General features: G+C 38.4%; 1 protein-coding gene across 1 annotated transcript in view; it reads right to left on the minus strand.

Moving 5' to 3' along the window:
• The window catches only part of MGAT4C (MGAT4 family member C), a 276,972-nt gene that overhangs the window by 2,510 nt on the left and 260,723 nt on the right, over positions 1-13,739 (minus strand). Inside the window, exon 4 of the mRNA XM_056116608.1 lies at positions 7,326-7,473. Coding sequence (XP_055972583.1) covers positions 7,326-7,473 — 148 coding nt within the window. The remainder of the gene's footprint in view (positions 1-7,325; positions 7,474-13,739) is intronic.

Raw genomic sequence — 13,739 nt, forward strand, 5'->3', positions numbered from 1 at the left:
AAGTTTCCCTCCAAACAAAGCTCAGGCCCAGATGGATTCAGTAGTGACTTCCTTCAAACCTTTAAAGACCCTGCCAATCCTTTTCAGGCTTTTTTTTTCCAGAAAATTAGAGAACCAGAAATAAAACAAAAGTTTCTATGAAGTGCACATTACCCTGAAACCAAAAGCAGTCAGAGACAGCACAAAAAAGTTAAATTACAGACAAATATCCCTGATAAATATTGATTCAAATATTCTCAACAAAATAGTAGTGAATACAAGTGGGATTTTATACCTAGGATGCAGGAATGGTTTACCATATGTAAATTTATCAGCATCGATGCACTATATTGGTACAGGAATAAATAAATTCGATGTGATCATATCAGGCTGGAGTGATAGCACAGTGGATAGGGTGCTTGCCTAGCGGCGGACCTGGGTTCGATTCCTTTGTCACTCTTAGAGAGCCTGGCAAGCTACCGAGAGTATCCCACCCACACAGCAGAGCCTGTCAAGCTCCTCATGGTGTATTCTACATGCCAAAAATAGTAACAATAAGTCTCACAATGGAGATGTTACTGGCGCCCACTCGTGCAAATCTATGAACAACAGATGGACAGTGCTACAGAACAATGTTACAGTGCTATGATCATATCAATAGATTCAGAGAAAGTATTCAACAAGATCCAGCGCTGATTCATGATAAAAAAAAAAGATCTCAATGCTATGGGAATTGAGAGAACATTTCTCAACATATTTAAAAGTCATTTTCTATAAGCACACAGCAAATATTATATTCAATAGGGATAAAAGTAAAAGCCTTCCTCCTAAGATCAGGCATAAGACAATGTTTCCCACTCTCACCACATCTATTCAGTATAGTGTTGGAATTACTGGCCATCACAATTAGGCAAGATAAAGATATCAAGTGAAACCAGATAGGAAAGGAAGAAGCATCCTTTGCAGGATACTTTATTTACAGCACCATAAGGACTTTTAAAGGAAGCTCCTACTAACAATGGATTTGTATAGTAAAGTGGAAGGCTACATAATTAAAACATAAGTTCATGATTTTCTATATGCAAATAATGAAATAGAAGAGAGATCTTTTTAAAAAATTCTATAAAAATTTGTGGCTCAGTAAATCATGTGCCAATGAATCGGCTTAACTAAAGAGGTGAAAATAAAGCCACAAAATAGTTCAGCCCTTTTGGAAAACAGTATGAACGATTCTCAAAAAATTAGAACTTGAGCTCCCATTTGACCCAGCAATACCACTCCTGGTAATATATCCCAGAGAGACAAAAAAAAGTATAGTCGAAGTGATATCTGCACTTGTTTGTTCATTGCAGCACTCTCTACAATAGCCAGAATCTGGAAAAAACCTGAGTGCCCGAGAACAGACGACTGGTTAAAGAAATTTTGGTACATTTACACAATGGAATACTATGTAGTTTTTAGAAAAGATGAAGTCATAAAATTTACATACAAGTGGTACTACATGGAAAGTATCATGCAAAGTGAAATGAGTGAGAAAGAGGGATAGAAAGATTGTATTCATCTGGGGAACATAAAGTAACAAAATTGGAGATTAAAGCCCAAGAGTAGCCAAGATAAGTACCAGGAGGTTCACTCCATGGCTTGGAGGCCAGCCACACATGCTTGGGGGGGGAGGGGAAGGCAGCTCAGATAGAGAGGGGGGTAAGGCAGCTCAGATAGAGAGGGGAGCACCAAGTAAAGGGTGTTGGGAAGATCCTCCCAGGATGGGAGAAGCATGCTGAAAGTAGACGATAGACCAAATATGATTGTCACCATTGCCTCTTTTGCAAACCACAACACCCAAAAGTAGAGAAAGAAACAAAAGGGAATGCCCTGCCACAGGGGTGGGGTGGGATGGGGGGAAGTGGGAGGGTGGGTGGGATGCTGGGAGCATTGGAGGGATGGGCACTGGTGGAGGGATGGGTATTCAATCATTGTATAACTGAAACCCAAGCACAAAATTTGTAAGTCTACAACTGTAATTCATGGTGTTTCACTAATAAAAATTTAAAAAAAATAAATGTCCATGCATATAACATAACATTTATTGAATAATACAGGCTCCTGGTACCATTAAACTTAAACCATTTAAGACTCAATAATGGGCAATAATTACATATTTTTTATATAAAAAAGCAGCGCTTTTTTATTCATGTTTTGTTAAGTAATGTTTTCTCATTACTGCTTTAAAAATGAGAAAGCTGTCACAGCAATCAGGAAATGCGTATTTTAGCAAGCAGTAGTGTGGTGCCAAAATACAAACTACTCTTTGTATTTTACTGGTTTTTTTTTGTTACAGTACAATATAAAACATACAGCATATATTCTAATGCAAATCAGTAAATAAAATGGAAAAGGAACTGATCTTTGCTCAGGAATTATACCTAACAGTAACCAGAGAACCTCTGGAGCTGCCCGGGAAGAATTTAATCAGGAACAGTCAAAGACAAGCATTTTATTTAGCTCCTCTACTATCTCTCTGACTCTGCTTTAACATTCCTAATGAATGATTTAATTGTACATAGCTTCAACACAAATCGTTTAGAATATTACCAAAATTGATTCTAACATTCATATATTTTACATTTAAGCGTTTGTATAATATCAGAATGTGCACTGCAATCTTAGAATTAAAATTTATAATACCAGTAACTTCTTAATGGTACATTAACTGCAGCATAATATGTTCTGTAACCTGTGGTATCAAAATACATGAAACATAGTATGTGATTTTATGTGTACAAACTGCCTGCAGAGTGCTGAATACACTGAATAGTTTCTTGCAAAACTTGTGTATACCTGAAAACACAAAACATGACATTATTTGGAAATGGAATTTTCTGGTGCAATTAAAGATTGAGAGATGAACTCTGAGTTTTGCTGGACCCTAAGTCAATAAATGCTGCCCTTTTACAAAAAGAAGACACAGAAATGTGGAGAAGCAGTGGTAAGGATATGTGCAGATGGAGGCAGGCCTTGTACTTCAAGGAACAACTGAAGCAACCAGATTGGAAGAGGCAATGAAGAATTCTGTGGAACTTTTCAATTTTAGAACAAACTTTAGAGAACAAATTTTAGTTGTTTCTAGACACCTATGCTTTAGTAATTTGTTATTATACCTAATAGAATTAATATAATAACTATGGTAAAGGTAAAGGTAAAGGCCCTCCCATTGATCGTTGATTTGCTCGAGCGGGCCCAGTAACGTCTCCACTGGAGACTTTGTTGTTACTGTGTCTGGCATATCGAATACTCTCGGTAGCTTGCCGGGCTCTCCGACAGGGGCGGAGGAATCGAACTCGGGTCGGCCATGTTGGCCTCTTGTAAGGCGAACGCCCTACCCGCTGTGCTAAACTGGTGGCAAGTCATTTGAGTTTTCCAGTATAAATATTTTAAAATTTCTGAATGTACTAGTCTTTCTGCATGATTCTATAGCAAATTACTTAATCATTGCAACATGTGTTCTATTTACATTTTATATAAATGGATTTGAATAAGTAAAGGTAAAGGTAATGGCCCTCCCGTTGTTCATCGATTTGCTCGAGCGGGCCCAGTAACGTCTCCATTGGAGACTTTGTTGTTACTGTGTTTGGCATATCGAATACGTCATGGGGAGCTTGCCAGGCTCTGCCGTGCGGGGGGAGGAATCGAACTCTGGTCGGCCATGTTGGCTGCGTGCAAGGCAATCGCCCTACCGCTGTGCTATCGCTCCAGCCCTTTGTTGTTAAACTGTTGAATAAGTAATAAAGTATAATTTTTGAAAAAAGGTAAAGGCCCTCCCGTTGATCATCGATTTGCTCGAGTGGGCCCAATAACGTCTCCATTGGAGACTTTGTTGTTACTGTGTTTGGCATATCAAATACTCTCGGTAGCTTGCCAGGCTCTGCCATGCGGTGGGAGGAATCGAACTCGGGTTGGCCATGTTGGCTGCGTGCAAGGTAAATGCCCTACCGCTGTGCTATTGCTCCAGCCCTTTGTTGTTAAACTGTTGAATAAGTAATAAAGTATAATTTTTGAAAAGGAATTGAAATATTTTCCAAAGAATAGCACTTTAGCACTTTCTTCCCATTTTTCATTGATTTGCTCAAGTGGGCACATCTCCATTGCGAGACTTGTTATTACTGGTTTTGGCATAATATACAAGTAGAATTCTTAAATGTTTATTGTTATATAAATAAAACAATGAGTTTGGTTATCATGTGGATATGGTCGATGGTGCTGAATCCTTTGCGGAACCCTGCTTGCTCACATGGTTGTCCTTCATCTAGTGTTCTGCCAATCCTATTCAGGATGACTCGAGTGAACAACTTGTAGATGACAGACAATAGGCAGATCGGGCGATAGTTGCCAATGTCATGGATGTCTCCCTTCTTGAACAGTAGTACGGTCCTGCTGGTTTTCCATTGAGATGGAACCTTGCATTCAGACAGGTAGCGAGTGAAGAGCCGAGCCAGTGTATTGATGAGTACTGACGGCAGGTTCTTCAGGTGTTCAGGTCTGACCTTGTCTGGGCCGGGTGCTGTTTGCTTCTTTACTGACGAAATGGCGTGTCGGATTTCGGAAGGGAGAACGTTGGGAACGACATACCCATCCTGTGGAATTTGGTATGTCGGCAAGTGGACATGGCTATCGAAGAGATTTGAGTAGAAGTCATGGATAATCTTCTCCATTGCCGTTCTGGAGGATGTGATGGATCCATCAGGACGTCGGAGGGCAGTCATCTTGGTCTTATAGTTGGCGAAGGACAGGCGGGCGTTACGAATACTTTTCCCGGCTTCTGCCGCATCTACCAGTACTTCTGCTCTTCTCTCTTTGAGGTCTTCCTTGATCGCATCTCTGCACTGCTTTGCGAGCTCGGACGTTAGCTTGCGGTTGCCTGAGGCATGCGCCAAACCACGCTGGCGAATTAGCTCAAGAGTTTTCGAAGATAGGCGACTTTTTGTGGCTATCTCTCTCTTGGCGTTCCTCGCACATTCATGGAGGTGCTGAACCAGTCGATCGTATTCCTCGTCAATGTTGTCAACAATGGCATCTTCCCATGTTGCCGCAATAGTACCAAAGAGTTCCCAGTTGGTGGTCGTTCTGGGAGTTCTCTTTTTGAACTTTGCAGCCCTTTCTCCCCGCTCTGTGAAGTAGAATTTTGCACGAAGGAGACGGTGGTCCGATCCCGTTCGAAATTTTGGGACAACAGCGACATCAGTCAGGCAAAACCGTCGATTGAATATGATGTGGTCTATTTCATTGTGGAATCGTCCACCGGGAGACTCCCATGTCCATCGTTTAGATTCTGCCTTCTGGAACTGTGAGTTACCATGAATGGTCTTGGTCGACATGATGAACTCAGACAGTCTCTCACCCTGTTCGTTCCATTCTAGGCCATGGGTTCCGATGTGAAGTTCTTCAGCTGATCTTCTCGGTCCTATCTTGGCATTAAAATCACCCACAATGATCTTGTAGAAGGTGTGGTCTTCTTTATAGAATTTCTCTAGCTCCATGTAGAACTTCTCGATTTCTCTTTCATCATAATGAGATGTTGGTGCGTAGACAACGAAGATAGAAACTGCAGGCAGTGAGCCACATCTATTCAAATGTAAACGTCCAATTCGGGTTGTTAGGCATTCGAATGAATCAATGCTCTTGGCCAAGTTTGTGTTGATAAGGACACCTACGCCTCCAACACCTCTTTTATCGCATGTTCCGAGGAACAATTCTTCTCCAGTGTCGAAAACGGCATGGTGAGATTCGTGTCTTCTTGTCTCGGTCAGACCAATGATGTCGTACTTGATCATTCGCGCTTGTACCATCAGGTCCTCGATGGATGCATCTGATGCTAGCGTACGTGCATTGAAAGTACAGACGATCATTTTTGTCTTCCTTCGTTGTGGCAGCCTAGGTCGGCCTTGAGATTTTGTCGGCCTCTCCTTTCTCATCCTTCTCAGTGCTGCCATGTCGGTGAAGCCTTCAGGGTCAGGTGAATGAGACCAAGAGAGTTCAAGATGCCGCTCTGCTTAACGTTCATTGATTTAAAGAAGGCCTTTGATTCTGTTGAGACGGAAGCGGTCATTGAAGCCCTAGCCAATCAGGGCATACAAGCCCAATACATCAGGATCCTCCGTGAGCTGTATTGCGGATTCACTACCAGGATCTCACCATTCTACAAAGAAGTGATCGTTGATGTCAAGAGAGGGGTGCGGCAGGGTGATACCATTTCACCAAAACTCTTCAGTGCCACCCTCGAGAACATCATGCGACGACTGGAATGGGAAGGAATGGGAGTGAAGATAGATGGTCGGCAACTACACCACCTCCGCTTTGCTGATGACATTGTTTTAATAACACCAAACATCAGCCAAGCGGCACAAATGCTGGCCGACTTTGACCGTGAGTGTGGAAAGGTAGGACTACAGCTGAATCTTACGAAGACAATGTTTATGAGAGATAGCCTTGTTCCTGACGCCCCATTCGCTCTCAATGGAACGACCATCTCCGAATGCAACAGCTATGTGTACCTAGGTCGAGAGGTCAACATGACAAATGACCTGGCACCCGAGCTGCGCAGGAGGAAGAGAGCGGCTTGGAACGCCTTCAAGAACGTCGAAGAAATAGCTAAGAGGACGAAGAACCTCCGGCTCCGGGCACATCTCTTTGATTCCACTGTTCTTCCTGCATTAACATATGCCTCAGAGACCTGGGCCCTACGCAAACAAGATGAGAACGCCATTCAGGTCTCCCAAAGAAGAATAGAAAGAGCTATACTTGGAATATCACGTTTCACTCAAATGAGAGAACGAATCCGGAGTTCTGACATCCGTCGACGATCAAGGATCAGGGACGCTGTCTCATTTGCCAAGGTGTCGAAAATCAGATGGGCTGGTCACGTAATGAGATTTAAAGACGACCGTTGGACTAGAGCTGTTACTGATTGGATTCCACGGGATGTCAAGAGACCGCGTGGCCGCCCACCTACCAGATGGTCAGACTTCTTTGTCAAGGTCATGAACGATCGGTTTGAGGCCCTCCATGTTCCCGGAGCGAAGAGATGCCATTGGGCTACACTAGCACGCGACAGGGACAAATGGAGACGTTACTGGCGCCCGCTCGAGCAAATCGACGACTAACGGGAAGTTAAGTGATTAAGTGAAATAAAACAAATTGACATCATTTTAAAACAAAATCTTTGTTTTCTTTAATAGTGTAAAGCCATTGATGGATGCAGTAATTTCTCATATCAATGCCATAAGTTCAACACTACTGAAACTACCCAAGCTAAAATAAACATTTAGAGTAATTAATAAAAATATACTTACGTTTTCTTTGTAAAGGTGTGGCAGCTAAGTAGCGATAGGTAACATTTATAGCTCCTGAGAAATTGGACAAATCTTTAAAAGTATGCACATAGCGTTCTGAATTCAATTGATGAGTGGATGTTTCTCTTATAAGTTGTTTGTCTCCCTCCTAAATACGAAGAAGGAGGAGGTTAAAATAAATAAATAGGAGTTTGTGGATTGAAAAAGATCTACTTACATAATAACATGTATTTGATATGTAATTTTACTTGCATAATAGCATGTATTTGATACATAATTTGAATATTGTCTATTTATTACAGTTATTGGCACCATAATCTATAGATCATCATTTTTTACTTGAGTTGCTGCATTTATTCCTGCACCAAGGTCTACTTTATTCTCTATTCTCGCTTAGAAGTGCTTGCCAATAGAATGCATTAATAATGACATTGATAATGGTATTCTCTGGAGGAAAAGAACACAAAAACTCTTAAACACTCCTGCTGTCATCAAGTTATAATTAAGTTCATTACAATAATTAAACTTAGAAATTGACAACTTATTTTATTCTTTCTTGTAAAAGTTGTGCATGCTAAAAATCATGCACATCTGAGTCTTTTTAAGCCATTTGCTCTTCATCAAGTGTTGCTAAAGTGTCATGAAATGAAAGACCACACATTCACATAGATGACCAAGATTAAAAGATGATTAGGAAGATTAGAGGGATTACTAGAGATTTTAAGATGTTTGCAAAGTCATGTAAATGGTCACTATAACTGAATACTATTGTATACAGACTGAAAGTTCCTCGTGAACTGTGTTTCTTTCAGGCTTAGCTGAGATACTTCAACAAAGATACATTTGACCAAGTCTAGAAAATATGTCCAGGTACTGCACTAGTTTGTCCTGTGATAGGTTTGCTTCAGTTGCATCTCTCAAGCTCTCTCTCTCTCTCTCTCTCTCTCTCTTTCTCTTTCTCTCTCTCTGTCTCTCTGATGTTCTACTGAAGGTGAAGATTATTTTATGTTTTAGATCTTTCTTTAAATCTATTTGCTACTAGAATTATATCAATCTTTTGGAAATATTTTATTTAAGAAAACATTCTTAGCCATTTTAAATGTTTCCCTCTATATCTCTTTTTTTTTTTTTCTGATAAACCTCATTTGTAATCCAAAGACCTGAGATATCTCCCTCTCCTTTCTATGTGCAGCCACTGGAGCTGCTGCCAGGGATACTCAGAACTGTGGACACTGCACCTCAACTGAATCAATCACAGTGAACTTCCTGTAGATTCCAGCTAATCAGAGCTGTGAGGTTCACCTGCCATAAATGGGATACTGGGGAAGATTATGATTTTTGCAGGATGATTCTAAAGAAAGAGTTCGACCCATAGGAATACTATAAGGACTAGGGCACTTTTCTTTCCTGCAAATTGACAGGCACTCAATCCCTGATATGACATACTGTCCTCCAATTTCTGCCAAAATTGATGATCCCTGAATGCAGAGCAAGTAATAAGCCCTGAGCACAGTTGACTGAGATTCAAGTTCTGAGATAAAATAAATAAATAAAATTACTAACTTAAATAAGAAATAAAATTGTGAGGACAAGTCTGCAGACAAAAGTTGTCTGCTCTTGCTTAGTGAACTGCTGTGTCAGGATCTCTTAGGGGCAGATTTTTTGCTCTAGAAGTTTCCTAGGTGACTAACTTGCTTTGCTTGGTTCTGTCTATCTGGAGTTTAAAAAGTGAAAATTCGATGACTTGGAACACTTATTCACAGGTGAACATTGAATTTGTTTAAGGAAACTGTTCCTTCAGGGGAAGGTACTGTTGGATAATAATTACCATATTATCTGCTGTTGTTTTATGGAAAGGAATATGGAGATCTATTCAAAGAAATAAGGGTATAACTACCAAACAACCCAGTTGGGTATACCACTTACTGTCATCTATCTCCAAAGCACAGAAATTAATATATATGTGCACTATCTTCATTGCTACATTTAGTACAATAACCAAGATATGGAAACAACCCAAATGCCCAACTACAGATGAATGTATCAAAAAATTATAGTATATATCCAAAAAAAAATTGCTATCAGCTCTAGGAAAGAACAAAATCATGCAAATCACAACAGCATGGATAGAACTGGAGGACATCCTTCCTGCTGAGTGAAGTCAGAAAGGTAAAGGAATAGATACAGAATGGTCTGTCTCATATGTAAAGTTTAAAGACACACAGAAAGGTGACCACAAAGGACCAAAAGCAACATTGTAAAATAATTGATCTGTCAACTGAATTATTGGTGGTGGGGTTGGTGTTTGAGAGGGAGGGACATTGAAGTGTTTGGAAGAGATATAGAGAGAGGTACACTGGTGATGGGTATGACCTTTGAATTATGTACATGAGAAATCAGTATTAACAGTATTGTAAACAGAACCACAATCAAGTTAAAAAAAAAAACAAAAATAAAGACTACAGAGAAAATGAAAGCATTGAATATATTGGTCTTCAAAAGCTAAAGAGAAAATTCTACTTGAGTGATGCCTTACATATATGAGTCCTTGGTACCAACCCTGTCCCCTGAGCACTGCCAGGAGTAACCTTGAGCACAGATTTTAGAGTAGCCCTTGAAAATTACTATAGTTTCCCCCAAATAATAAAAATAATAATTTGATCTTCATATATATACCTTACTGGAAAAATTAAACTTTAATTAAATACCTGTTCTAAAAATATAAAGTTATTCAAATTTAAATATTACCTCAATTCAAACATTATTACTTTGTATCAAATTCAGAGATCAAGGGGAAAAGAGGACAACATAAATCTGTTAGTCAGGTTGAAGTCGTCTTTGAATAAAATTGAGAAAACAAAATATTACCAAGAAGCTTCCTGAATCTGTTAAAAAAATTATGATGCAGACCTAATATATTTTCTGTATACTCAATTATGCTAATAAAGCTATATTTGGTTTTTAATACCATTCTTTACAGTTCACATTATGATAGTAATTTGGACAAAAGAACATTAGACATTTACAGGGTTTTTAATGCAATTGCCATCCATCTTCTGATTTTCTGAACATATAAAATTAAACATTGCATAATAAACTTCTGAAAATATATCAATTGAATATCTATTTAGTTCTTATTATTTTAAATATAATCATCTTTATATTTCTGAAAACTATAGCCTCATTAAAGTATTAAAATAAACAATTTAAGACTCTGCAAAAATAATTGAGGTGCCAGTATAGCATCAGGTACTTTTACAATATAATAGTGATAGCATCCCATAACCAATAGGGCCTAGAAGAAATATTAAAGAAAAAAATTAAAGAAATATTAGCAATAATTCTATCATTAGTCCTTATATGATTTGCAATCTAATTGAAGTGGAGGATATTGAATATCATTTTCATTCATTCTGATTGAAGGACATAACCAAATATAAAATAATAAAACTTGTATGAAAACAGTTTATTAAATTCCCTAGAACACAGATCTTAACACTTTTCAGCATAAATAAGTAATGTAGCTTCCACGTGAGTTAGTTTTGTTGGCTGCTTTCCAGAGTTATCTGCCTGAACAGTCAAACTCTCCCTGGATACCTTCTTCCTGTAGCTACAAGGCCATAGTGTATTTCTCAGTAATAGGACAAGGCTTTATGACAATCGTTTTCTGTATAGGAATGCAATTGAACGGACTAGCTACAGACTAAACGTATACCCTAGTGGCTACTTTGAAGATTTTCACAATGGAGAGGCTAAGTTGATTCGGCATGCAGTACCTCTTCTATTTAGTTTGTCTTGTGAAAGTACTCGTCTCTTGTTTTAAACTCAACTTTGATTCTCACTGAAAGGTGCAGCTGCCCCTAAAATTTAAGCAATAAATTAAATTGTCATATGTGCAGGATTTTATGTCACGATTTATTTCCTAGCAAAAAGAGTGAAATAGAATGTACTAAGTAACTACAGGAACCTTATTATAGTGTTTGTTTGATTTCTTTGAATTATAAATGTTATTTGGCTGAAATAAGAAAGACTAGAGATAAACATTCTAATTTCTGATCTTAGAAAATTGAATGCATGTGACATTTTGAGAAAGAAATTAGAGTAATCCAAAATACTAAATAAATTAATAAATAAGTCACTATAAGACAAGTAAGTGGTGAACAGAAGAGGGAATAGATTTATCTGGGAAAAAAGTGCCAATTGTAGGGTGAAGGATAGAATTGAACTTTGGGTGAATCAGTGTGTGTGTGTGTATGTGTGCGTGTGTGTGTGGTTGTGTGTGTGTGTGTTGAGTGGCACACCCAGCATTACCCAGGGTTTACTCCTGGCTTGCACTCAAGAATCCTTCCTGGTGGTGGGGAATGGAGTACCATGTGGTATGCCAGGTATTGAATTTAGATTGAACCTGCAAGCAGGACATGTACCCTATCTGCTGTACACTGTTCTGGCCTAGAACTTGCTGTGAACTTGATGCAGTATACTTACACACTAACTTCTACTGAAAAATTACATAAATTTAACAACACAGTGTTAGAAGAGTGAAATATGTTGATAAATATTTTATATAGTTCATGCTAGAAATGTTTCATTTGACCTGGTGAATTTGAATATCCAAGTGGAAACTGAATTATAATTTGTTTCCTGAGAAGGTGAGAAAGAACTGACCCAAAGAGAATTAATAAAAACCTTTATGAGAGACACACAATTAAGTTAATAAAAGGTAAAATATAAAAGTAGAAAACAAATGAGATAATCTTACGTAAAGTGAAATAGATAGGTGAAACAATCAAATTGGAAGAGCACTGAAAATAAATTGCATTATAACCTAGTAGGGGGCCAGTTTTCCTTGAACAGTAAATATTTTAATTTTTTTTGCTGTTGTTTTGTTTAGCCCAGTTGATGTTATTCAGGTCTTACTCCTTGCTCTGCACTCAGGCCTCACACCTGGCAGGCTCAGGGGACTATATAGGATGATCTCACCCAAGGCAAATGCTCTTCCCACTGTACTATTGCTCTATCCCCATGAATATTAAACATTGAAAAAGAAAAATTTTGAACATAATTTTACAGTGGAGGTTTAAATAATGTTTAAAATATCTGTATAGATTAAGTCCGAGAACAAGATTTACCTAACTGAAATTCAATTTAGGTAGGAAATATCTACTAGTGAAAATCAAACAAAAATTATTGTCATTAAATATACAGTATAAGGGTATATCATTTTAATTGTATGTAAAATTATTTTAATGATTTTTCCACATTTATTTTACTGTTTTTTTAAACTAAAAGATATCTTCCCAATCTTGGTTCCACATTGACCAAACATATTTATAATATAGCTGGAGAAAATCTCACTCCTGAGAAAGTACTCTTTAGAAGTTATTTCATTAAATCATAACACTTACATTAGTTAGCTAAGAGGTTTCTCTAGTCATGTGTAAAACTTGACAAAATTGGGGAATAACATTTGATCATCTAAAGAGGAGACATTCTATTATTTTACATTTTATAGTAAGATTCTATTCCCAAAATATCTAAGGGCTGGAGAGATAGTACAGCATGTAGGTTGCTTGCTATATGCATGTATCTTGCCCAGCCTGCATCTAACCTGGGTTTATCCCAGGAACTCCATTTGGTCCACCACGCCCTGTCATGAATGATCCCTGAATGCAGAGCTAGGGTCACTGGTGTGACCAAAAATCAGCCAAGCAAATAAACATGCAAACAAAAATTATATATTGGAATGCTTATTCTATAAAGTGGCCTGTTGTTTTTTAAACAAGAATCAGTGAAATTGTACTCACACATATCTCATGAATGTAGCATTTCACTATGTTCAAATTATAAGATAAATTTTCTTACCAGGACACACAGAGCAAACAAGCAAATTCTTAAACATAATCATTGATGAGTGTTCAAGTAAATTTACAATCTTTTATTCAACCAAGGTCTGCAGAGCATAACACTAATCTGAAAAGTACCTTTTTAAAAATTCAAAAATGCACATGATAGGTAAGTTCTTGCGTTTGCTATGTTTTCCTACAACGCAACTATTCAGAGTCCAAGAACTGGAGCTAGAAATTACTTATTGTGATATATGGATGGAAAAATGAGGGTATATAAGATTAAGACTTAATTTATGATTAAAGACCTAAGCAGTGTCAAGATCTAGGAATCTGGCAGAATTTCACAAAACAATATAAAAAAAAGTACTAAAATGTAAAAAATCTTTGAGGGCAGCCAGGGGATGGCCCTGAAGGCTCTTCTCCTAGATGCCCAGGTTCTGGGGGACCCGGATTGCTCTCCCAGCCAGGGCAGTCTGGGCCATGGGGCAGATGGTGGAGGAAGAGAGGGCCAAGCAGGTTGATTGATCAGATGCCATTTATTCCATTCTCCCCACACGCCTACCCCAGT

This window comes from Sorex fumeus, unplaced genomic scaffold (assembly GCF_029834395.1).
Source record: "Sorex fumeus unplaced genomic scaffold, SorFum_2.1 ptg000003l, whole genome shotgun sequence".
NCBI lineage: Eukaryota > Metazoa > Chordata > Mammalia > Eulipotyphla > Soricidae > Sorex > Sorex fumeus.